The 27,605-nt window shown below is 39.9% G+C and overlaps 1 protein-coding gene across 4 annotated transcripts in view; it reads left to right on the top strand.

Moving 5' to 3' along the window:
• Positions 1–27,605, top strand: part of dennd1a.L (DENN domain containing 1A L homeolog) — a 442,273-nt gene that overhangs the window by 231,982 nt on the left and 182,686 nt on the right. For all 4 annotated transcript variants that reach the window (XM_041572481.1, XM_041572482.1, XM_041572483.1 and 1 more), the window contains exon 11: positions 15,716–15,761. In XM_041572481.1, coding sequence (XP_041428415.1) covers positions 15,716–15,761 — 46 coding nt within the window. The remainder of the gene's footprint in view (positions 1–15,715; positions 15,762–27,605) is intronic.

Here is a 27,605-nt window from a genome sequence, read left to right as displayed (position 1 = left end):
ACATGTGTAATGTCCCCCAAAAATTGGAGGAACAGTGTACCTGAGAAACCCTAAAGGCAAAGTTTAAGGAGGTACCAGGTTGTATCTAACTTTACTGACATTGACCTACTGTCTACAAGAAGCAGCTTCTCTTCGAAACTACACTGAATAATAACATATATTATAATATTTATAAATATGTCGTTTTCTTTATCTCTCGAGTTGAGACTGTAATTTAATGCAGCTTGAAAAATAAAAAATAAGTTGCAACAATGGAATATTTTGTTAAACCAAAATGTAAATCAAGGTTAGTGCCTTAACACTTGACACACAGACTGATCATTGGGGGATGAAATAATTTGACCCTTTGGGTTCACACATGCAAATGGCTAGATTGTATGGCCCATGAAGCTACATGATCCAGTGTTGGATTGGGATTCCAGGGGCCCTCCAGAAAACCTTACACCGTGGGCCCACTTTCTAAAAATTTATTCCTCCTCTCCTCCCTCAACCTCTTTATTCTCCTAGTCTATTTTCTCTACACACTATACACTAGTCTTCCATTATTAAGCCTCTTTGTTGCCATTAAGAATTATAGAATTTACATGAAATTGGCCAAATTGTTAGAAGCAAGAGGGCCTACTGATACCTGGACCCACTTGGAGTTTTCCTGGTATCCCGGTGGGCCAGTCCAACACTGATCAGATCATCCTAGGCCAGTCCTGGTTAAAATTGGCCGATAAACCGTATTCATGTGCAATGGATTTATTGGCCAACCAAATTTCCATTCTTTTTGTGTGGTCAACTAATCGACTTTATGTTCTGCCTTGTTGGTTGAAAAACGAACAAACTGCACAGCCTGGGCATTTTGATTGGGACCAAATTTCGCTTTTAATTATGGCTGGTTATTAACATTTTTTCCTTTGGCAAAATGATTTATTTTATACAAGCTGGTGTATTTGTGACACAGGAAACAAGGAACGTCTGATTAGCATCTCACTACCATAGCCATGGTGTTTTTCATGCCCTGTTATTCTGAGCGTGAAGTATAACCGTAATGTAGACACGTGATATTAGTTGTCATGCAGCCCTCATTCTAATCAGAATGTACATTGTGTAATGACTGGGATTAACCCCTGCCCAGCAATGACAGAGGATCTCACACCCATTTTGCTAATGGCTCTCATCCAGCATATTTATTTATAACCCCCCCCCCTCTTCCACATTGCAAAAAATAAGGTGGCACACAGTTCTACCAGCCTACTCTATTGGTGTTAAATAGATAGATCAGTCAATTACCGTGTGTATTTTCAAGCCTAATTAAAGTTCAAGCCCTGGAAATGATAACCAGTTGTTTTTTTAAAAACACAATTAGGCTCATCTTGGTAATTGCAGGTTCAGAATCCTAGTTGTGTCAGCGACTTGGTGGAGCAGGCTTAAGTCTTCAAATCCACTAAATAAAATGCAGTCGGTGGGAGTCTATTGATGGTGGCCCAACTATCCATTTCTTTATTTTGTGAGCCTCGTGACCCACGTGTTTGCTTTGTCCTCACCTGTGCTCTCAACAGCAGGACCTGTCCTTTGCCCCTTTTAGCATGTCTTTGTCAGATATTCAATGGCTAATGGCTAATCTTGAAACCCCACGTAAAAAGCTATCGCAGCCCACACCGTTGTCCTGAAAACTCCTATCAGCATGCACCTGAAGGAAAGCTGGCAGCAGCAGCCTTTATGTGTTAATTACACATGCGAAGCCTATTATCCAGAGAGAGGGTAACCTGCTGGCAGTGTAAATGAAGTGAATCTGCCCTTCCTGTGCAATAAGTAAATTGAAGGTTCATTTCGACCCGAGATAATAGTTTTCAGATTCCATTTTGTGTATCTGCGACTCAGGGATGTACTTAACATTTAAATCATCCACAGGGGAACAGGCTTCCTTTAAATTTACATGTTTCAGGCTCCTAGCACTTCACTTAAAATGCTTGTTATCCCTGCTGGCTCCACTACCAAAGCACAGGAGTTTTTTTTTCTGCAGAAATGCAGCAAGTAAAGAGATAAAACTTATTAGCATAGATTCAAATTTCAGAACTAGTTCTTTATTTATTGATGATAGAGGCAAAGCCACACGATCAGGGGTGACGGAGCAATTGCCATAATTCCGTTTTCTGCTTAAACCGGACATAACAACTAGTTTATAACCCTCAGGCTATAAACCAGCAAAATGACCTCACTTGCAATTACATTTATATAACGATCTACTGCTGTGCACAACACAAAAAAAAATGCATAGAGCGCTCCCTGATTACTTCAGATCTGTGTCACCTCGCACAATAATGTGTATACTGGAAGCACCACTCTTACAGCAAAAATATAAATCTGACCAATTCCCTACTAGGTGGGAATGCATGACGGGAAACTCTAAAAAGCAACACCAAATTTGTACGGGCATTGAAAGCCGTTTAAATGCATTTTATCTTTTACTAAATCTGTAAACGGCGACCCAGAATAAAAGCCTGATGGGGAAAATAAGTTGCAGTCATGTATCATGCCTAAAAGAGGAATCGGTTTTGGTGGTATAAATGTCCAGAAACTAGTGATGGGCAAATTTGGGGCATTCGGGAAACTGTGCCGGCGTCTCGTTTTTGATGCCGGCATCCGTTGTTTTGGAATTTTCGCTGGCGAATATTTGCGGCGTTTCGCAAATGCACGCCTGGCGAATAAATTCGCCCATCACGGCCAGAAACTGATCCAGGCAGAATGAAACATTTTGATGAATGTACAGTTCATATGGATAATGTGCACACGTTTTAACCCAAAAGATATTTTCTCTATGCTGCAAAGCTAAAAGTCTGGCTTTATATTGTTATATAATCTGTCAAAGGGATCGTAAAAGAAAATGAAACAGCCATGACACTGTATTCACGTCCTTCCTTCTGATACACAGGTGAAGAATACGTGTCTGACATGGGAGCATTGTGAGAGCTTTCTTACACTCCGGTTTCCTTGGTGCCCTCGCTGGATTTCTCCCAAGCTTTGCATGGCTTTTCTGGGTCTCTGATCTATTTTAAAAACCTATTTCACGTTTCTTTAAAATGCGGCTCCTCGTCTGTTTCATGTAGGCTTTTAATGAAATGAATAGAATCTCTCACATTTGTTGGGTGTTTTCAGGGTGCTGCGCCTGAGAGATGTACCAAGTCTTTGTGGGTCACTTTTGGGGTCAGGGACCTGTGAAAAGCATCATTTTCTTCTATTGTGCAAAATATACATCTTACTGCCTGCACATTTCTTGCATTTTTGTTGAAAAAGAACAGTCTTCTTTTTTCTTTTCTTTTTTTTTCCCTTTCCCAATCCTTCATTAAAAAAAAGCCCCTCTGCAAAGATTCAAGTGTCACCTGCTATTGTATCCCTTGGTTCACAATAATTAACACTTAGTAGAATTCATCATAGCCTGCTGGCCTCTGACAGTGAAACGATGGAAAGATAAATGTGTAATATGGACTGACTTATTTTATGTGTTTGACAATTATCTTTTGTTTCGGGTCCCGCTAGAAATGTGTTCAATTTGTCTAATCGTCGGCCAAGTTGAACAGTAAAACTAAGTGAAATATAAAAACCTTTTTGATCAGCCCAGGCTGCCTTTGTGTGCTCAAAACATCTACTGGCCCATTTATTAAACCTCTGGTCGAGTTTTTAAAGTGGAAAACTAGAATAGAGGGGGAAAAAAACCTTGAATGTAAAAATCCGAATCTGAAAATCGTGATCTGCGCTGGATAATCTGAGAAAGCCGAGGTTTTCATCCGATAACCCGATAAAATCAAGTTTTCACAGCGACAAGTCTAGTCTGCAGGGCGTCAGTCGTACAGTCCGAATTGACGCTCGATTTTGTTGCGACTTTTTCGAGAAGATTTAATGAAAAATTTGTTCTATTCGTGGAAGGGAGTTTGCGCGACTTTGTTTTAATAAAAAAAATAAAATAAACTGGAGTTTTAGTAAATAACCTCCTTAGTTTCTTTAATATTAATACCCTTTGTGGGCAAAGTTTTGATTTTCTGTATATTATGTTCACTATCCTGTGTCTACAGATTATCAGAAGAAACTGTACATGGGTTATTGAACAAGATTATCTGTAAAATGATAAAGGCGTGGCATGTGTTATCTAGAGTGTATATGAGATCTGGAAAAAGATAGATTCGATATTCAATGTTCCTTAAGTGAGACACCCTTATTAAAAGATGCATTCAAAGTGGGGAATAACTGAACTGAGTTTTGGCAGTATGAACACTAAAGGTGGCCATACACCGGCAGATAAAGCTGCCGATATCGGTTGTTTTGACCAATTTGGCTTATCTGCTTTCAACGGGTCTTCTCGATCGATATCTGGCCATGATATCGATCGTTTGATTTTTACCCGACCGACCTAGTCGAGCCCCTTGGCGTATCGTAATCTGATCGTTCGACCATACTGCCGAACGTTTGGATTACCCCCGATATAGCCATGCTGTTAGTGGCATATCGGGGAAAGATCTGCTCATTTGGCAATGTCGCCAAACAAGCAGATCTTTGAGTCTATGGCCACCTTAAGCTGGCCAAAAAATCAAGTTAGCATTTTTTCCCCAATGAAAAATCCATACAAATAATTGTCCTTCTGAGATGCAGCCTGGTGACTTCTCTCAGTTTTCAGGGTTCTGCATTTTATCCAAAAATCTAAAATGCGTGTCCAAGCTATTGTGTGGGTATTACATCTTGAGATTCTTTCAGACTCCCAGGCTTTATCAGGTTTAGCCATTGTGCTGGACTTCATAATGCTTTTAATTTTTTGAGAATCCTTTAAACCAGGGGTCCCCAAACTTTTTAACCTGTGAGCCATATTTAAATCTAAACAGAGTTGGGGAGCAACACAAGCATGGACAAGTCCCTTGAGGTGCCAAATAGGGCAATGATTGGCTTTTTGGTAGCCCCTGTGTGGACTGGAAACCTACAAGAGGCTCTACTTGGCACTATACATAGTGTTTTGCAATTAAAACTTTCTTTCAAGCTTGGAATTCAAAAATAAGCACCTGCTTTGAGGACCCTGAGAGCAACATCCAAGGGGTTGGAGAGCAACATGTTTCTCATGAGCTACTGGTTGGGGATCACTGCTTTAAACATATTTACCTCTTACATTTCCTTCTACACAACTATGTTGTCTTTACATTACCAGTTATAAAATCAAGGTGCTCTCAGAGGTCACAGTAGATACCTCTTTTCCTTGGAATTTTTTTTGACCAATACATATTCTGTACTGTTTGTACTTCTCATATTCCAATGAAGGGTATGCAGAGGAAGAGTTTTTTTTTTTTTTAACACAGAAGAAGAGTTTTTTTTATCTTTTATCTTGGCTTTAGCAAACCTAAATACCATATTTGAATTTGTTTCCATTTACCATGTTGTATCATATCATTATTGACTTTCTTCAGGCTGCTAAAGGATGTTGTTAGGTTTCCACTAGTTGCCTAGAAACCTGTTTTCTATTGAAGAAATCTGGAGTAAAGATTATGATATGAGGAATAATAGACCTTGCAGTCTAATTATACAATTGGTCTTTTTCCCTTAGGTCTCTCACTCACTGTTGATAACACTAATAAAGTATTTGCTCCTAAATTTGAAACATACAAGGTGCGTTACGAATGCTTTGGACGCAAGGGCACTAAGGGGCTGCAACCCTTAGTGCTCATTTTATAGAGAAAAGCACAGTTCTGGCATGCACATTCGTGTGATTCAACATAATTTTTTCAAATAAATAAGGCTCTACTTGAAGATATTATTCACATATATTGTAGTTTGATTGGTGTAAGTCAAAGTTAAACTTTGTTGTTAAAGGAGAACCAAACCCTTTATATTAAAATCCCTACCCTACATAAACCCCCTCCCTGCTCCCCCCCAGCCTAGGTGTTACCCTCGGTAAATGTCCCTAACTCTTTACTTACCCCTCGTTGCAGATTCAGCGTATTGGTGTTCACGGGCACCATCTTCGTCTCTTCGGTAATCTTCGTCAAGTAAGCGCCGTGATGGATATTTCCGAATCGCCGGAAGAAGAATCGAAGATTACCGAAGAGAAGAAGATGATGCCCTTCAACTCCGACTCGCTGAATCTGGAACGGGGGGTAAGTAAAGAGTTAGGGGCATTTACCGCGGGTAACACCTAGGCTGATGGGGAACAGGGAGGGGGTCTATGCAGGGTAGGGGGTTAGGGGATTTTAATATAAAGGGTTTGGTTCTCGTTTAAGTAACAACATTCCCATTAATGTGAAGATAAAGGTTTTTCAACCCTGTGAGTTTTGCGAACAGACATGCAGCATAAGACCACAACAAGAGCAGTCCATTTAAAATAGGACCTTTCCTATTCTAAGGGAACTGCAAGGAATTATAACAAGTACAAAAAGGGAATGTCCAACAGAGATTCATTTGCTGCGTGTACACTAGGACCCCAGTCTAATAAGTCGATGTGTAAAGTAAAATACCTGTCTATGAGAAAATGTATTAATAAAATTCTGTCCTCCCATAGATACCTCTTTTTTATGTCTATTGATTTTTCAGAATATAAAGGAAAACGTCATATAAGGACAAGTAGATATACTAGCATTATTAACAAGAAAGAAAGATAGCAGAAACAGGAAGGCCAACCCTATATACCCCTGGGTGTACATACATATGCTCAGCATGCGTTGGGCTGCTGAGAAGCTAAGCTTAGGGGTCTTTGAGAACCACCACTTTTCATTCAGAGACTGTGGCTAAGCTGACTTTGCCAGAGCAATCCTTACTGCTCCCAATCATGGAAAATACGTTTTTCCAATATATTTTATTAAACATTTATAAGTGAACGAAAAAAAAATGATGATGGCACAATGGTTAGCGTTTAAAGGAATTGTTAAGTGTAAGAATAAAAACTGTATAAATAGATTGGCTGTGCAAAATAATTTTTTTTTTGGTTTCCACTGATGATCATTGACTTGAGGGGGGGCCACATGGGTCATAACTGTTGCTTTTGAATCTGAGCTGCATGCTAAGGATCCATTGTAAACTCACTGAACAGTTATGTCCCATGTGGCCCCCCTTAACTGACTAACTCAGAGTTAGAGAGCTGCAAAGCAGGAAGTTGGGTTTTGTTCTGTTATTTTAGACATCCCTCACTCTGGCCTTTATCCATCACATTTTTGGCTAACTAACTTCATTAGAAAATGTTTTATTTTACACAGCCTATCTATATACCCAGTTTTTATTTTTACACTGAACTGTTCCTTTTAGTTTTGGTGCAGTTCCGACCATGTCATCCCTATTTGTAAATGTATTATCCCTAAGGATAATAATACATTTAGTAATACATTTGTGTACAGTTATAGGATCCGTTATCCAGAAAGTTTCAAATTATGGAAAGGTCATCTCCCATAGACTCCATTTTATCCAAATAATCCAAATTATTTTAAAAATGATTTCCTTTTTCTCTGTAATAATAAAGCATAAAAAGATGTAATTTATCCTTATTGGAGGCGAAACCAGCTTTTTGGTTTTATTTAATGTTTACATGATTTTCTATTAGACTTAAGGTATGAAGATCCAAATTACGGAAACATCTGTTTTCTGGAAACCCCCGGTCCCAAGCATTCTGAATAACAGGTCCCATACCTGTATATAGGCATAAACATTTTGTCAATTTCCCAGCTGCCCCTGGTCATGTGACTTGTGCCTGCACTTTAGGAGAGAAATGCTTTCTGGCAGGCTGCTGCTTTTCCTTCTCAATGTAACTGAATGTGTCTCAGTGGGACATGGGTTTTTACTATTGAGTGTTGTTCTTAGATCTACCAGGGAGCTGTTATCTTGTGTTAGGGAGCTGCTATCTGGTTACCTTCCCATTGTTCTTTTGTTTGGCTGTTGGGGGGGGGAAGGGAGGGGGTGATATCACTCCAACCTGCAGTAAAGAGTGATTGAAGTTTAACAGAGCACAAGTCTCATGACTTGGCGCAGCTGGGAAATTGACAATATGTTTAGCCCGATGTCAGATTTCAAAATTGAATCTAAAAAAATCTGTTTGCTCTTTTGAGAAATGGATTTCAGTGCAGAATTCTGCTGGAGCAGCACTATTAACTAATTCATTTTGAAAAAAAATTTTTTGTTCCCATGACAGTATCCCTTTAATGTATACAATAATTGCCTGCTCTTCCCAAGCCCCTCCTTATATTCTGTCCACTTACTCCCAGGCTCGTATTTACAAAAGAGACACCTGAAGATACCTATATGATAAATTAAAAAATAGCAACAACAAAATAATTCCCAGCCCACCGCCAACCAGATACATGTGGCTAAATAAGGCTAGTAAATGCTACCTGCTGACTGGGTGCTATGGATTACTGCATCAGGACTACATTGTGTCTTTTACTACATAACTCCTTAGGTTTCCTTGTAGTAGCATAATATAAAGACCTTCTATACTCATAGACATAGCGACATTTTGATATGACTGAACAGACCCACAAACCGACACTAGGCCCTGCTGAGTTGGATAGATGTCTGTAGTGTGAGGTATTGGGAACAGAAGTAGGTAAATCCAACTTACTTTAAAAAAAAGTATATATTTTTTTTCAATAATGGACAAAATATAGAAAAGCTTAATTGAATGAATTGTAAAAGTCTTACTGCCACCAAAGCACCTTGAAAGGTGATCTGGTGTAAATATTACTCTAAGGTTGTTGCAACCAACTAATATTTCATATGTTTTTTAGATGCTCCTCCTGTTTCAGACTCTTTTGAACAAACTGACAATTTGGTGCCATTAATATAAGACACAGATACTGAGACCTCAGGTATCATTGAAACTGTGTGGAAAATCACTTTAGCCATGAGCTGTGGATGTAGTCCATTATCAGTGCCTCTGTATATGCCACCTTTTCGAAACAACTTTTTGCATTAGACCCATTTGTCCAATTATTAGATGCCAAATGTGGCGAGAATCTGCTTGCTTGGAGGGTGGCCTAATTAGAGGACTTGTATACAAAAGGATCTCGTTCATATTTCATGGTTGCTTAGAAACTTTACAATAATCTCACATTGTTTTTATTCCTATTTATTTAAGGTAGTGGGACTAAACATTCATGCTAGGAGTGTGTATTTTTGATGTGGCTTAACAGGGCTATGGCCATAAATCAATATAGATGATATATATACCTTCAGTGCCCTGCTGTAAAATATAAGGCACTTCAGAAATAAATATCCAGTATTCGATTTGCTACCCATTTATAACATTTAGGAAACGTTTACTGTGAATCACAGAACGAGTTGTTCCTCTCAAATCCATCTGGAGCCTATAGAATATTACTTATGCTGCGTCACAAAAATATTATTAATTTATGTAGCGCTGACATATTCTGCGGCACTGCAGAACCACTCCTAAAGGGGTTAATGTCAATCTGCCTCATGTTCTCTCTGCATTGTAAGTTAGGGAGCATATTACATAATGGTCTCAGTCGTTTCTTTATTGTTGCCTTATGCGTTTACTTCAAGTTTCTTTGAAGCTTTCCCAATGCTGATTGTTCCAGGAGATGACCTCTCAGTCTGGAGGTTGTGGGGGAGGTGGAGCAGGATGAGATGCACCCCTACTGCTGGAAAGAAACCAGTAATGAAAGCTACCCCATCAAATAAATACTTATCTAACCCTTTAACACTAACCCTCTTTCTGTCAACGTGCTTGGGAATGCAGCCCCTTTCTGTTCCACAGGGAAGTGCCCGAGGTGATAGCAGGCAAACATACGCCTTTTGATATACCCATCGAGCTGAGACCCACTTCTATGACCTATATGCCTAGATATAAACTATATTGTGGAGTACATTTCTGAAAACATCAGCTTATCAAATATCCTGAGCATGAGCTGGTTTCATTTCAAATGTTTTCCCCCCTAAGCCATGAACGTGGATAAAGAAAAGAGACTTTCTTGTGTCTGTCAAAATTAAATATAGTATGACACATTTACACATGTAATAAAAATGTTTTAAAAGTTTTGGGTTTTACATAAACAAGCAAGATATAACATTGGTCAATTGAAGGACTATAAGGGCTGGGACACACTGGGCGATTTGGGGAGATTTAGTCGCCTGACGACTAATCGCCGCGACTTTCCACGACCAATCTTCCCCGAATGCCTCCCCTCGCTCTGCGTCTGGCTAAAATGAAAAATCGCCTGCGCTAATCACACGCGGCGATTCGTTTTCCGAAGTTGCCCGAAGTTTCCTCGTGAGGCAACTTCGGGCGACTTCGGAAAACGAATCGCCGTGTGTGATTAGCGCCGGCGACTTTTCATTTTATCCAGGCGCAGAGCGAGGGGAGGCATTCGGGGAGAAAAGTCACTGCGATTAGTCGCCAGGCGACTAAATCTCCCCAAATCGCCCAGTGTGTCCCAGCCCTAAGACAAACTTATACAGCTTAGAGAGTTAGGTGTCCTAGAAGAATGATAATTAGCCATTTGATGACGGAGAATACACCTAGGGGCCGATTCACAAAGGGTCGAATATCGAACCCTTGATATTCGACTGGGAATTAAAATCCTTCGACTTCGAATATCGAAGTCAAACGATTTTAGTGCAAATAGTGCGATCGAACGATCGAAGGAATATTCCTTCGATCGAACGATAAAATCCTTTGAATCAAACGATTCAAAGGATTTTAATCCAACGATCGAAGGAATATCCTTCGATCAAAAAAAGTTAGCCAAGCCTATGGGGACCTTCCCCATAGGCTAACATTGAGTTCAGTAGCTTTTAGATGGCGAACTAGGGGGTCAAAGTTTTTTCTTAAAGAGACAGTACTTCGACTATCGAATGGTCGAACGATTTTTAGTTCGAATAGTTTGATTCGAAGTCTTCATCGTAGGTCATAGTAGCCCATTCGATGGTCGGAGTAGCCCAAAAAACACTTTGAAATTCGAAGTTTTTATACGTCGAATCCTTCACTCGAAGTTAGTGAATCGGCCCCCTAAACTGTAATTAGAGCTAAGTAAGAAAACTAAATTAAAACAATACAAATTAACCTAATAATGCTCATCTAATCTTGAAAGTTGAACAAGAAAGATATTATTAAGGATATGCCGGAACATATAAGAGACTACAAACACATCACAATTGTAAATAATGATTTTGAAACGTGTTACAATTATAAATGTCGCAGATCAAGTGCAGATTAAAATCAGATGATTTTTTGTTGATTTAGGGATGTGAGCAGAAGTGCATCCTTTGCAGAGACAACTCAAGGATACCTGGTTGCCAAATTGCCATTATTTTACCAATCCAACAGTAAAAATTATGCCTATTGCCAATGTTATAAATGGTGTGTAAAAATAGAAAGATGTATTATGTTCCAGAAAATGTGGCAACGCTATCTCTGGTCTTGCAGTTCTTGCCACTGTAGGTCAACCAAGTTTTTGGGTTTTTTTTGCCATTTTTCATATGCAGGTGGACTTGTTCATTTGGGTTCCATCTGTTTTAGCTTTTGCATTTGTGAAAAAAAACATTGACAGGCCTTGCATCAAAAAGGCAAAACTTAACAATAGGAGACACGAAGAGGAAGTTTTATTCAACATGGAATGTTAGAATTTCTAGATTTCATTAAAGCTTATGTTCCTAGTAGTATCTCCAGGTTCCGTGAAATGAAAACACCTTTAGGAGCAAGTATAAGTTTCTAGCAAACACAACCAATGTGTCTGAATGTTCCAATGGTAAATTAAGTCATGTTTAGTGATGGGCAAATTTGCGCGCGAAATTTGCAAAACGGTGAAAAATTCGGGAAACGGCGCCGGCGTCTCGTTTTTGACGGCGACGTCTCGTTTTTAACGAATTTTTTCAGGTGAATTTTCGCGGGCGTTTTTCGAATTTATTCGTTGGCGGCGAATCGCGCAAATTCGTCGCAAATTCGCGTCTGCCGAATAAATTCGCCCATCACTAGTCATGTTATACAATATATTCCTCTGCTTGTGAAACTTGTGATGGGAGGTTATTTCCAAGTCTAGCAGAAATATAACGGGTTTGGAGTCACAGTTTTGTGCATTGCTGTGCTCTTCATCAGGGACCCTGAGGAAGGGCACATTAGTACCCGAAACTTGGATTTTTTTTTTTTCAATGAATCGCTTATTTGCGCTAGTTCCCAAATGTTATGGTACCTTTTTGTATGTACATACATATGTATACAGAACTAGCTATAATGTTAAAGCTATAAAACTAGCTAAAAAGTATATTAACCAATACTAAACTAACAGTAGGTCTTGAGATCATAAGCCTTGGATATTATGTTTGCATATGCTATAGAACTTTTTTGTCTTGCACAAATAGTATAAATAACAAATAAAAAAACAAACAAATACAAAAAGTATTAAATTGATACAACTATATCAGGATACTTGGTTCTCCTTTTATTGCAGGAACTAATTAAGCACTTGCCATAAAAGTCATATAGGGATATTTAAAATGTCCATAACCAACTAAGAGACCACAGAGTACAATGAAACATGTTTTAAAAGTTAATCTTCAACTAAAGTGTATTAATCTATTCATGTAATACATTTAACCAAGTAAACATTGTCGTATGTTGGATTGGATTAAGCCTTAGAGCACATTATATCCCTAAATCATAACCTATCACAGTGATCCCCAACCAGTAGCTCATGAGCAACATGTTGCTCCCCAACCCCTTGGATGTCGCTTCCAGTGGCCTCAAAGCAGGTGATTATTTTTCAGTTCATGGCTTGGAGCCCAGCTTTAGTTCCATAAAAACCAGGTGTGCTGCCAAACAGAGCCTCCTGTTGGTTGCTAGTTCACATAGGGGCTACCAAATAGCCAATCACAGCCCTTATTTGGCACCCCAGGGTCTTGCTCCCCAACTCTTTTTAAAATTGAATGTGGCTCACGGGTGAAAAATGTTGGGGACACCTGCTCTATCAAAAGACATCAAATGATCAAAGGCTATATAGGTGTGAGATCCTTTATGCAGAAACCCATTATCTAGCTCTCAATTAAAGGACAAGGAAAGTCTAAAATAGAATAAGGCTAGAAATGCTGTATTTTGTTTACTAAACATAAGCATGAACTTACTGCACCACAAAGCCTAACCAAACAAATGATTTATGCTTTCAAAGTTGGCCACAGGGGGCTGTCATCTTGTAACTTTGTTAAACATCTTGGCCTGACCCTGCACATGCTCAGTGTGGTCTGGGCTGCTTAGGGATCGTCATAAACAAAGCTGCTTGAATTCTGCATGGCTCGGAAGTAAGGCGGGAGCTCCCCCTGCTGTTCATAAGTATGATGGTTTCCCTGCTCAGCAGTTAAGGACCATCTGACAATTCCTTTCCACAGCAGTAAATGAAGGGAGAATTTCACTGCATACAGTCAGGTTTCTTATAAAAACGGTACAGATTTTTTAATTAAAGTATATTGGAAAAAGGTTTCTTTTTCATTAAAGAAAGTAAAAATGGGATTTTATTTTTTTGCTTTTCCTTGTCCTTTATGGTAAAGCCATCTCCTACAGAGTTCGTTTTAATCAAATAATTCTAATTTTTAAAAATAATTTCCCTTTTCTCTGTAATAATAAAGCAGTGCTCTGTACTTGATGGTAACTAAACTGCATTAATCCATATTTGTGGCAAAACAAAGCTGTTGGATATCACTAATTTTCAGTGATTTGTGTATCAAAATTACAGAAAGATCCCTTATCCCGCCATACACCACATGCCAGTTTCTCATTTATTGTCTAGTGTTACTTAAAGTCCTATTTATCAAAATTCGAATTTGTATAGTTTTAGAGATTTTTCCAGCCTCGACTAAATTAACATTCTAAAAAAGTATGAATGTCTAAAACCTCAAAACCCTTTTTTTTGTAAGAATTTCTGTGCAGTTACAAATGAAAAAAAAAACCTGAGAACCTCTAAAAGCTCAAAGCAAAGGACACCTCTCATTAACTTCTACATGACCTCACTAGCTTTTAGCTGTAGTCGTTTTAACATTTAATATATATTGCATTTTTTCCTGGGTTCAAGTAATTGGTTAAATAGGCAATTTTTAGCACTAAAAAGTAATTTGGGGAAATGAAAAAATACAAACTTTAGTAAATCGGCCCTTGTTTGAAGATATTTTTCAATACTGAGAGGTACATGGCGAAAAACTGGCATGAGATGGAACCAGCCTCTTGCTGATGTAGGGGTAGTTATTGTCTAGCCTAGAATAAATATACTTAAAGGGGACCTGTCACCAAAAAAAATATTCCAAATCCTATTTTATCACATTAGTCAAGCAAAATTACCTTTAATTACAGTGTATGAATTATTTTAATCTTGTTTCCTTTGGTCTGGAACTTCATAATTTTAGCAATCAGGCATGAGCCATTTTGTGGACACTGTTATTAAAGGAGAACCAAACCCTTTATATTAAAATCGCCTACCCTACATAGACCCCCCCTCGAGCCTAGGTATTACCCTCAGTAAATGCCCCTAACTCCTTACTTACCCCTCGTTGCAGATTCAGCACATCGGATTTCATGGGTGTCATCTTCTTCTCGTCAGTAATCTTCGTGAAGTAAGCGCCGTAGCGGCACATGTGCAGTTGGAGCAGTCTGCTGGTTTTTTAACAACTGCACATGTGCCGAAAGTCACGGAAATTGCAGAAGCGCCGGAAGAAGACCCAAAGATTACTGAAGAGAAGAAGATGGCGCACGTGAACTCTGATGAATCTGCCACGAGGGTTAAGTAAAGAGATGGGGCATTTACCAATGGTAACACCTAGGCTGAGGGGGAGCAGGGAGGGGGTGTCTATGTAGGGTAGGGGGGTAGGAGATTTTAATATAAAGGGTTTGGTTCTCCTTTAAGACAAGCCTTGCATCATCTCAGAATCTTGTTTGTGCACCAGAATGGGGGACCCAATGTCCATACCCATATTTTTAAATGAGTTTACAACAGCTATGAATGCTTTAATAAAAAATAGAGTTCAGATAGCATGTTTAATTTGAAAAAAAAAAACCATTTCCTACAGACCATGGTTGTCCAACAGACTACAGAAACCATCACATCAATGCACACACCGTTATAAAAAAAGCACTGAACAGGGTTGTAGGGTATTGTACATAAGAAAATAGAAATCAAGAATTACCCTTAGAGCACAAAGAGGTGAAATGTGGTAAAGTCAGGCACATTTGGCAACATTTCGGCTCTAAACCCTTTGTCAAGGGGATTGACAAAGGACTTGGATCCGAAACATTATGGTTTTATGTATTTTCTTGTTTATAATGTGGCAGGCATTGACAGATAGTATTTTTTTTATATTTGATAGTTAATTACACAATTTATGGGGCCCCATACTATTAAGTTAGCAGGAACCTCTCCCCCAAGGGAAGTCCCAATTATTTAGCCTGCCTAGCAATAAGTAGAATGGAGCCCTGTTGAAAAAAAAACTCCCTATGTATGGAACACCATGCCCCTGATCCACCCCAACCATGCCACGTTATAACCAATACCCTACCCACAATCCACCTAATCCACAGTACCCCCTGTACCCTCTTGATGGGATCTTCCTGCCAAAGTGAGTGCTCTTTTAAAAACACAAAATTTCCTTCAGGTATGTAAATTCAGTGGGATTACTCGGCCTAAGAGCTGCAGACTGTAGAAATAAAGAAATGTAAGTACGGATACATACCATATTACGAATACTAATACTTTTTTAACTTCTTTCTCTGCAGCGCTCCTATGCCGTACCTAATAGGAATACACTCAAGCTTAATGGAGGTAAGTTCCTCTCTTTCATAACATTCTCTGAATACAGCTCAGTTTAAGCTAGTGTATCTGGGAATCAGCGTCTCGACCCAAACTTGGTTAAAATCATTTATGTTCCTCATTTCAAACGTCACTGTATTACATGGGGTCATGGAGACCTACCGTAAACAGTATGTTCTATCCCATAACTTGAGATACTGTAGCTGTGAAGGAGTGTGCAGATATTTTGGATGCACGCACAAAATTGTCCTCTACCTCACAATCTCTTTGTCTTATGAAATGTTAGTAATACAAGGCTGTATCTTAATAATTATTCCTAAAAACTGTAAAGGTTGTCTACTTATATCAGTGATCCCCAACCAGTAGCTCATGACCAACATGTTGCTCTCCAACCCCTTGGATGTTGCTCTCAGTGGCCTCAAAGCAGGAGCTTATTTTTGAATTCCAGGCTTGGAGGCAAGTTTTGGTTGTATAAAAACCAGCTGTACTGCCAAACAGAGCCTCAATGTTGGTTGACAATCCACATAGGGGCTACTAAATGGCCAATCACAACACTTATTTAGCACCCCAAGAACATTTTTCATGCTTGTATTGCTCCCCAACTCCTTTTACTTCTAAATGTTGCTCACGGGTTCCAAAGGTTGGGGATCTCTGACTTATATGAAGGCAATCAACCATGTTTTGGACTTTGCACAGTGCCTTTCTCTGGTCCCTTATGTCTCTGCACTCTGTTCCAGAGCATATAAACCCATGGTTGCCCAAATGAATACTGTGTTTGGTAGTACTGTATTCATGAGAGTTGGGAGGGAACAGGCAGGACTACAAAGTGCATAAAACAGCCAATTTCCCTTGACACTGTAAATCATTGTTTTCTTATTATAGTTATAAGTTTTATCTTCTTTTAGTATGCTGAGATATTTTATGCTATGCAGCCCTGATATCTGATATGTGAATCTGATTATCACTTTATTACTTGTTGGTATTGCAATCTTCATGCTAGTTGAGGTTTTCGCTAATCAGGCCCTAGCCACTAAATCACACCCTGGTCTGTTAGATTCTGATTTTTCCTGCGACAGAAGAGGTTAAGCAAGAGATTAGAAGAATTAACATACCAATAAATAAAGTGCCGACATACAGACAAAATGAGGCAGCTGCAATTGTGTTAAAATCAGGTTTATAAATGGAAACCTTGCAACAGAAATAGAATTAGGTTTGTCTCCCTTCGAATGTAATAAAAGGCACAAAGTTTGTCCAGGTGCACTAACCCATAGCAACCAAGAAAATATTTGTTTTAAAACAGGTATACAAGCTTGATTGCCTGCTAAAGGTGATAAGAACTGTAGTAAATATTGCTCCTTATATTACATTACCCCCTTAGTGTCACTATAAAGATATCCACCCCAGTATCCTTTATCTGCTGCATATGCTGTTAATAGGGATGTAAACTTAGCAACTCCTTGCCTTGACTGTTTTTTTAAAAGCCCATTGCTTGATTGCTTTCTGTTACATTATTCCAATATTCAGAACCAGCAGATAATACCGGTACAGGTATGGGATCTGTTATCTGGAAACCTGATATCCAAAAAGCTCTGAATTGCGGAATGGCAAGTCTCCCATAGACTCCATTATAATGAAATAGTCCAAACAATTAAAAATGATTTCCTTTTTCCTCTACTTCATAAAGAGGTGTCATATCTTAAAGGGATACTGTCATGGGAATTTTTTTTTCCCAAAATGCATCAGTTAATAGTGCTGCTCCTGCAGAATTCTGCACTGAAATCCATTTCTCAAAAGAGCAAACAGATTTTTTTATATTCACTTTTGAAATCTGACATGGGGCTAGACATATTGTCAGTTTCCCAGCTGCCCAAAGTCATGTGACTTGTGCTCTGATAAACTTCAATCACTCTTTACTGCTGTACTGCAAGTTGGAGTGATATCACCCCCCATACCAGCAGCGAAACAAAAGAACAATGGGAAGGTAACCAGATAACAGCTCACTAACAACAGATCTAAGAACAACACTCAATAGTAAAAACCCATGTCCCACTGAGACACATTCAGTTACATTGAGAAGAAAAAACAGCAGCCTGCCAGAAAGCATTTCTCTCCTAAAGTGCAGGCACAAGTCACATGACTGGGGGCAGCTGGGAAATTAACAAAATGTCTAGCCCCATGTCAGATTTCAAAATTGAATATAAAAAAATCTATTTGCTCTTTTGAGAAATGGATTTCAGTGCAGAATTCTGCTGGAGTAGCACTATTAACTGATGTGTTTTGAAAAAAAACATGTTTTCCGATGACAGGATCTCTTTAAGCACCTAAGAACATCATCTGGACAGTTGTATGCATAGTACAGCTATGGGATCCGTTAACCGGAACCCCGATATCTGGAAAGCTCCGAATTACGGAAAGGCCCTCTCCCATAGACTCCATTATAATCAAATAATCCATATTTTTAAAAATGGTTCCCTTTTCTCTGTAATAATAAAACAGTAGCTTATACTTGATCCCAACTAAGATATAATTAATCCTTATTGGAAGCAAAACCAGCCTTTTGGGTTTATTTAACGTTTACATGATTTTCTAGTAGACTTAAGGTATGACAATCCAAATTACAGAAAGATCCATTATTGGAAAACCCCAGGTCCCGAGCATTCTGGATAACAGGTCCCATACCTGTACTGATAATTCTGCTTTTAATAGAAATTTCAATGCATCTTAATTGAAAGTTGCTTACAATAGATCGAATGTTATTTTTGGGTTCACAGCCGTTAATGGGCAATGTCCGATTTTATTAACAGATGTACAGTTGGAGCCACTTACATAAGGAAAGGGGAGATTTTGTTACATTTCTGAAATAATACCTGGAGAGATTCACAAAATTGGTCAAAAGAATCATCCTTTTTTTTGGGGGGGTAACTGAGAAACCCAGCCTTTTAAAATAGTGGTTTGTGTTGATTGTAAACACACACTATAAAGTTGTACTATGCACACATTTCAAGAAGTGGTAAGCTATACCAGGTGGAATGAGGGAGAAGTCATTATATTATTTTTATGGTGTTCGGCATACTGAAACTGACACAAGTGATTAGTGCACGGAAAGTATTGTGTGATTCCTTTATAAGTTGGGAGCTAATCCGTCAGGCGCTCACCAGCTCTGTCACTAAGGCCAGATTATATTACTTGTTCTGCGTCTCTGGGAATTGATGAAAAGCCTGGAGCGTACTCTGCTTGTTCTCTGTCAGATATTAGGACCGAGACGTAGCTCCGTTTACGTGCACTGCAGAAGCGCAGCTCGATTATTTCCTGTGTTTGATCCCAGCAGGGTGCCGCAGCATTCATCCCTCAAAAATCTGTCTGCTGTTTATGAGTTAATAAAGGCCAATGAAATTTTTGCACAGATAGAAATTATTAGGTTCATAATGAAGATCCTGCACTCTTTTTTTCCTCTTTCCCCATCATGCCAGAGGCACAAGGAAAAACAGTTGCAGCACACGGATCCAGAGCTGCATTCCTTGTGTCAGGTTTAAGTTGCTAAATAAGCTGCTTTTGCTGAGTATGGGATGCGGAATACTGAGACCAATTTTTGTCACTTACTATTAGTATTTATATAGCACTTAACTTGTTCCTCCGCTCTTTATAGAAATTGTACATGATTCAGCTTCCAATCTAAGGTCCCTATCATGTGCATAGACACGTCAGTTCAATTAGAATCCAGTTTGCCTTGCTCTATGTTTTTAGAGTGTGGGAGGAAACTGGAGTGCTTGGAGTAAAACCCATGTAAGCATGGAAAGATCATATAAACAGTATTTCATAGGACAGGGACCAAAGTGGAAAAAAACCCACAATTTCTCTGTGCACTTTGCACCCTGCCCAACTTCTAGTGCATGGATTCACTTTCCCCATAAATACAGAGCTGTCTTCCTTTGGCTGTGATGGATTTATGAGGGTACATAGGCACCCCCTCTTGTGCTCCCCCAACTTTCACATCACTCAAGTTAGAGTTTGCCAGTGGGGCCATTGACTCAAAGGAGCTGTGGACTGCAAGGCTTCCTCTAGTGGTATGAGGTATGGAGTTCCTTGTAGAGTTGCCAACTCATAGGCGGCTTATTTATAGGGATGCACCGAATCCAGGATCCAGTTCGGGATTCGGCCATGATTCGGCCTTTTTCAGCAGGATTCGGATTCAGCCGAATCCTTCTGCCAGGCCGAACCAAATCCGAATCCTAATTTGCATATGCAAATTAGGGTGGGGAAGGAAATCGCGTGACTTTTTGTCACAAAACAAGAAAGTAAAAAATGTTTTCCCCTTCCCACCCCTAATTTGCATATGCAAATTAGGATTCGGGTTCGGTATTCGGCCGAATCTTTCTTGAAGGATTCGGGGGTTCGGCCGAATCCAAAATAGTGGATTCGGTGCATCCCTAGTTATTTATCAAGGTCCGAATTTATCTCAATATCGGCTGCTATAAACTCTGATCTAACCCGCTCGGGTTTTCCACGCTTATTTATTATTACATTTTCCCAAAAATGACCTTTCTGGGAAAAGCTCAGAATTTCACAAATTTTTCATGAATTTTCTCCGAAAACTCAGAATTTTTCGGAGTTTCCCTTCGAAAGCCACGAAAACATTGTGAAGTTGCCCGAAACCCCCGATAAAAAAATCAATGGGACTGTTCCCATTGACTTTTATGCAACCTCGACAGCTTTGCGATGCCGTGCTTTTATATTCGGGCTTTTTAGCCCTCTGGGTTTAATAAATTCCGAAAAATTCGTGATTTTTTTTTAAAGCCTATTATAACACGCTCACATCGCCAAACTTCACCAGGCGAAAATTCACCAGGTCAACACTAATTCACTAAAATCGAAGTTGCGTCCAGGGTGCCGAACAATGGCAAAGTTTCACTAGAGTTAATTCGGCAAGCAAAGCGAAGTTGCGCTAGCGTTGCTAATTTGCATACGGCGGGAAGTTAAAGTTGAATGGACGTATATGTTGCAGCAAATACATTACACTACACAAGCCCAGGGAACCTTAATAAAATAAAATAAAGTTGTTATAATGCCCTACACATGAGCCCAGTGTATAGTTTATGTGCCATATGTTAGGAAATTTAGGAGGCTCTTTAGCAGCCTATCACCCTGAAAAACTGAAAAGTTGCCAGCGTTTTTTGGGACTTCAAAAATTTTTTCAATTTTATCCTGTCTACTCTATTGCACTTCACCTGGTCTGAGGTGGCGCAAGAGGTTATGTTAATTTACACCTTAGTGAATTTGCGTAGTTACGGAAAATATACCTAGCGTTAGAATGTGAAGTAGCGCTACAGTCTCCTTCGCGAATTTATCCCAGCGCCCGTTAGTAAATCGGTGAAGTCCCGAAATGACGTCACGCTGGTGAATTTTCGCCTGTGTTAGTCACTTCGCCCCTTTAGTAAATTTCCCCCTTTGAATTCAAAGCGTTTCGCGAATTTTCACGTTTCGCCCATTTTTGCCCCAATTCGCCCATCACTAGAGGAAATGCATGTCCAAAGTGGTGATCATGGTGGAGTGGGGAGGGCAGGTGCACATCTTGCTTTTCGAGGGGTCCAGGTAGTGCTAGTTATATTACCGGTAGCATTTCAACGTTTTGTGAGTTGTTTCGGAGGCCGAGTGCCTTTAAAAAGATGTATTATTTTAACAATGTAACATGCCATTTCCATCTGACTTCATTCACCTAATAAAATAGTGCAGCACGGTTATAAAGGATACTGCTTTATACCACTTTGTTTTTGGTTGAATTATGGCTACCTTCATTTTCTTTGTTTGAAGTATTTGTTGGGCCATTACAGATCAAAGAACCAGCTGATTATAATCGTATCCAATCGCTGCTCAGTTTCCAGTTCTTACAAGTTACCACTCTAATTCCGCTGTAGAGAGATGTGCTCAGTAACATGTCCTTATCTTTTTACTTTGTGCATTTTGCTACATGCTTTTCACAAATTGCCTAAATTGCAGCCCACAATACAGAATTAATACATGCAGGTATCCATTAACTGCTCTGTTCAGCAAAAAAGGCATCCGTCACAGAGGATAAGAGCCATATTATCTTTTGTAGGTTAGAAGGTTCTCCGGAGTTACTTGTGGGATCCCATTAGAAGGCACGTACGGCTGCCTACATTGCTTTTATTTTCCAATTTTCTATTAATCAAAAAAACGTTTGTCTTCATGAAAAAGATTTGTATTTAACAATCCATTAAATAGCTTCAAAGAAATAGAAAGCCGTTTCATAAGCCGTGTGCCATTAGTCATGGAGATGCAGTATGTGCAAGGGCACGGCTAATCACAGTTCAGGTTGCACTAGTTAAGTAATAGTGGCAGTTTAACTGCACTGATCAGTCATGTATCAGCCGTCTATAGCTGACAATAGGGATAGGACTGGGATTATCTGCTTTTTTTATATATGTACTTGAGGCTAAATCAGTGTGTTTGAAAATACAAGATAGAAGGGTGGTCATTACAGCAAGCTGAATATGTAAAGTTCATCCGAGCATGTCTTATTCATGCCTTACACTCAGGTGGGAGAAAAGGCAACTGATGCTCTGTTCACTTTGCAGAACAATATTGGCACATGGTGGTATTTAAATCATTTTTGGACATTTTGCACCTGGACTACTTAAATCTCCAAGACCCATGCTATGTTACTGAGGAATAGTGATGGGCGAATTTATTCGCCAGTTGCAAAATTGCAGCGAATTCCCTTAGTTTTTTGGAAAAGAAATTGCGCTGGCGTCTCGTTTTTGATGCCGGCGTCCATCGTTGGCGAAAATGCGCCAACGATGGCGTCAAAAACGAGACGCCAATGCCGCTTCACGAATTTTTCGCAGTTTCACGGGAAATTCGCAAATTTTTCGGCGAAGCGAAACTCCCCAAATTCGCCCATCACTACTGAGGGATCAATGTTTCCAATATGGTTTAGTAAAATAAAAAGGGCATTGGCTAATGCAGTCATAGCTCTCTGCTTTCTGAACCCTAGTTTTGTCAAGCGTTCTCGTATAGTTTGGCACCTTAGTGGGGCAAGCTACACATTTAGCACATAGTTAGTGAAGACACTTTCTATTCCCAGTAATGTAACTTGGTGGGGGCGGGCCCTGGTGCAGGCCGTGCAGACGGGCCCGCCCCCACCCTCGTCTGCGTGATTTTTCTCTGCCGCTGCAGCCGACACCAGCCGGCTGCAGCGCGCACGATCTTCCGGGGGGGCCCTGCGGGGGTGCGGGCCCTGGCCCATTTGCACCCCCTGCTCCCCCGGTAGTTACGCCCCTGTCTATTCCTTCCTATGGCATTTTTGAAAGAGTATTTATCAAATGGTGAACTCTAAGGGTTTTTTTTTTACTAAACCTCAAATTCTGGTCCGGCTTTTTGTGGCAAAAACTCAAATTTTTCATGAAAAAAAACCATGAAGTTTTTGAGATTTATTATTCTATGATGCTACAAAAAGCCCAAATCTGAAAATCCGCCATCTCAGACCTGTCGGGGTCATGTATAAGTCGAGGTCATGTATGAGTCAATGGGAGATGTCCCTATCCCAATTTAAAGATATTGTGGTTTGCGCTGGGTTTAGCCCAATAATTCTATAAATTCCAGGTTTTTTGGGGGAAAGAATGAAAAAATCATGCGATTCAAGAAAAAAAGTCTGAAAAAAATCGTATGATTCAGATTTTATCTGTTTTTTCCCCCCAATCCGATTTATTCGAGTTATTTTATTAATAGCTAAGGCAAAGTCCGGCATGGGTGTTTGGTTGAGCTTTTTTTATTTTAATTCATGAGATAAACTCGGATTTTAGTAAATAACCCCCTAACTTTTTACCCATTGATAAATGCACTTCTAAAAATCCCATAGGAAGGAATCGAATGTGAGTGAGTTTTTCTGTGGTAAACTCTAATCTCACATTTTGATAAATCTGCCCCTAAGGGTTAGTTCACACGAGGAGATTCGGGGAGATTTTGTCACCTGGCGACTAATCGCCTCGTCTTCTGAGCGACAATCTCCCCAAACTGCCTCTGCGTGTTTTCCCATAGGCTATAATGAAAAGTCGCCTACGCTAAAGCACACGCGGCGATGCATTTTCCAAAGTAGCCCGAAGATGCCTCCCTGAGGCGACTTTGGAAAACGCATTGCTGCGTGTGCTTTAGCTCAGGCGACTTTTCATTATAGCCTATGGGAAAACATGCTGAGGCAGTTCAGGGAGACGAGGCGATTAGTTGCCAGGCGACAAAATCTCCTCGTGTGAACTAACCCTTCCCTTTAGATAACCGCCTGGTGCAGGGACCCTGGGAAGATGGCACTTCCAAAATGAGTACGAGATTAAAATTAGGTACCGGCACTCGAGGCGAATCAAACAGGGGACACGCCCCTTGTGTGTTTATTTACATTCACCTGACAAAGGGGAAACAGCCCGAAACGGGGTGACAGAAATAACCACGTATGGGGCTTGTCCCCTGTTTGATTCGCCTAGAGTGTCGGTACCTAGTTTTGTTCCTAAATATGTTCAATCATCTTTGGGGTTGTTTGTTTTTGTATGATGAAACCAAAGCTTGGGGCGAACTTGGGGTGACTAATATCTCAAATAATGTAGTTGTTATGTATCAACCACATACAATCAGGGCCGCCATTAGAAATCATGAGGCCCCGTACAACAAAATGTAAAAAAAAAAAATTTTGCAACGATGGACGCCAGCGTCGGGACTTCGGCTGTTATCGTGACTTTGGGTCTTTGCGCCGCTTCGGGATTTCGGCTTCGGCTGTTCGGCTTTTCAGCACTTCCGCATTCGCCAACCTGCGAAATGGACGTACGGCTCGGGCGCTTCAGGATACTTGTCCCCCCTGTCCCCCCCTGATGGCGGCCCTGCATACAATGAACGTTTATTTACGTTTAAAGTTTAATTTTTCACCTTCTCATTTGTCCCTAAAGCAGCTCTGGGGGATGGGGGGTGGGTAACTGACTCCCTGTTCTAATTGTAAAATTAAGGCGGAAAATCTGACATTTGCATGGCATAAAATTACACACATAAATTTGCCATTTATTTTACACAGCTCTTTAAACCATTTTTTATTTTTGCAAATTTCGTTTTACACAACATAATAAATATGCCCCTAAGAGTCTTCTTTGCTCTCTGCCAGGCTATGACATCATATTTTTTTATATCTATGGATTTCCTGCTTCTGCCAACCTTGCTGACATAATAAAGTACCTGGGAGGTTAAATAACATTATCATATAATTTGCATTTTTACTTCTGCTGAAGAACACAATGTATAATGTTTATGACAGTGGTTATAGTCACTTTTGTTCTTGCATACTTTAGTGTAATGCTTGTTGTAAATGTCTGTTTCCTTCCTTTCTCTCACAACTGCAGTTCTGTAAGAATTTATGGCAGAGATTCTAGTTGTCTCTAAACAGCATTCAGACCGCGGTGGTCTTATATCTTATCTGAAATCAGTTATGCAAGGCATTGAAAAAGTCCTTGTCATTTTGAATTATGTGACTGTAAAAACTGGATATGCCCTACATTCATTAAAATATTTATTAGAATAGTTTTTCTTCTCCTTCTCAGGTAGGAGGTAGGATTTCACTCTGCCTCTCTTCTCTTAATTCATCTTTTATCAGGTGCAGATATTTTATATTGTGGTTGCTTTATGTGTTTTGCCTGACCACTTTGCGGCTGCAGTTAAATATTTAAATTTGAATGTGTCAGGAGCTCTCCATTGTGCCCATGGCTGCTAGATCACTACATGGTGTGCCGCATGGTCATTTTGCATGGTGCAAAAGATTCAAAATAAAAGGATGTCAAAGACCCAGGTTCAATGGCCGAATATAGGTCTGTGAGTTCCTGGTGCACCTAAATTATTTTTCTGACTTGATTTTTTGCTCCTGACTCTCGTGCTTTGATTCTGCCTGCCTGGATTTCCACCTTGAGCTTCTTTAACACTTCAGATACCACATATTGGGCTTCTGCCTGTCTATGCAAAAGCTTCCTTCTTGGTCATGACAGTATATTGGACCATGGACCCTACAGAGGAAGTGCCCTCTGACTTCTAAAAAAATTTGCACAACATGGCGACTCATTTGGAGGTCTATGAAACTCAGCAGGCTTGCAAAGGCAATTCCTTGAGGCCCTTCTCGCTTGGATGCCTACTGCTCCTCCACACTATGCTTAAGAACAAGCTAAAATAGAATTTGTCATCTCCGTGTTAGAGGACAAAGCACTGGAATGGGCATCTCCTTTTTGGGAAAAGATTGTCCCCTAATTAATGATGACAAAACCTTCCTGCAAACTTTCTGCATTTTCTTTAATGCTCCTGATCGTGTTGCTGCTGCATCTTCCCAACTCTTGCAGATCTGTCAATGGAACCACCCTGCTAGCCAGTATGCCATAGAATTCTGAACACTGGCTGCAGTGACTACCTAGAACAATGAGGTCTATTGGTAGGGGCTGTCCGATAACCTTAAAGATCATCTAGTCTCCAGAGAGCTTCCCGTACTGGAAGATGAGATTGCCCTCAGTATCAAGGTCAAAACTCACCTTAGGGAATGCAAAGTGGAGAAAGAGCAGGGCAAGAGAGTTTAGCCTGATCTAGCACCACAAGTCCAAATACCTCTTCTTCTGAGCTCCACTCCCCAGTCCTCTTCCACTCCCACCCAGGAGCCTATACAGATATGAAGAGCACATAATTCTGAACAAAAGAAACTTCACAGACGTTCCTCTGGTCAATGCTTGTATTGTGGTAGCAAGACTCATTTTGCCAATAACTGTCCTCTGAAGCAGGGAAACACCAATGCCTAAGTAAGATAGTGGAGTTTTATCTGGGTGGATTTGAACCTTCTCCCCCTAAGAACTGTGATTTATTCCTGACTCCAGTACAGGAAATTTCATGGACTCTGCCTTTGCCAAGCTTTTGAGTTTTCCCTTTTTTTCCCATTCTTCTCCATTGCAGGTTTTGGCAATTGATAATAGACCACTGACGTCAGAAATAATCTCGGAAACAATGGGGGACAGTGACAGTGGGGGCACTGCACAAAGAGAAGTTGTCGTTTCTCATTATTACTTGCCCATCTGCTCCCATGGTTGTAGGATCACTAGGCTTTGTTTGCGGATACACATTGCTTCAGTTTATCTCCAGTTCTGCCCTCTTTTTGTTTGTATTTTGTAAGAAATCTTCTGAGACTCTTCCTCCTCATAGTCCATATGAGTCCCATTCATCTTCTTCCATGGAACCTTGCCCCCCAGATGCAATACTTATCCTTTTTCTCCAGCTGAAAACCAAGCAAGGAAAGAGTACATCCAAGATGTCATCATGTTGTAGTTTGGCGCAAATATTTAAAATGAAAGGGCACAAAGACCCAGGTTAAATGGCTGTAGCATGCCTAAATGACTTGATTTTTGGCTTCTGTCTCTCCTGCTTTAATTCTGACTATGCTGATCGCTGTATAAGGAATGTTAATTGTCCATTTACATTTTCTTATGCATATCTAGTATAGGTCAATCTAAAAACAACTGGACTTGCTGAGTAAATCCAGTTGTTTTTAGATTGACCTATACTAGATATACTATGACCTGGATGAATGAAAATCTTCATAGTCATTTTCCTATGCAGTTCATTATTTTCATCAGTAGATGAAGAGCACACATATTTCTCCAGGCCAAGTACAGAACAATCTGTTTAGATAGATCACTGGGGCAGTCCCACAGAAATCCTTTCATTACAAGAATTATTTTATATATGGATTAGCTGCCCACATTTAGATTTAGATATCATTAGCCATCCGTTTTTGATGCCGGCGTAATTTTTTTGACGCCTGTGTCTGTTTTTTGAATGCCA

This window comes from Xenopus laevis, chromosome 8L (assembly GCF_017654675.1).
Source record: "Xenopus laevis strain J_2021 chromosome 8L, Xenopus_laevis_v10.1, whole genome shotgun sequence".
NCBI classification, from domain to species: domain Eukaryota; kingdom Metazoa; phylum Chordata; class Amphibia; order Anura; family Pipidae; genus Xenopus; species Xenopus laevis.
Note: the sequence above shows the minus strand (reverse complement) of the source record. Positions and strands in the feature narration are given on the sequence as shown.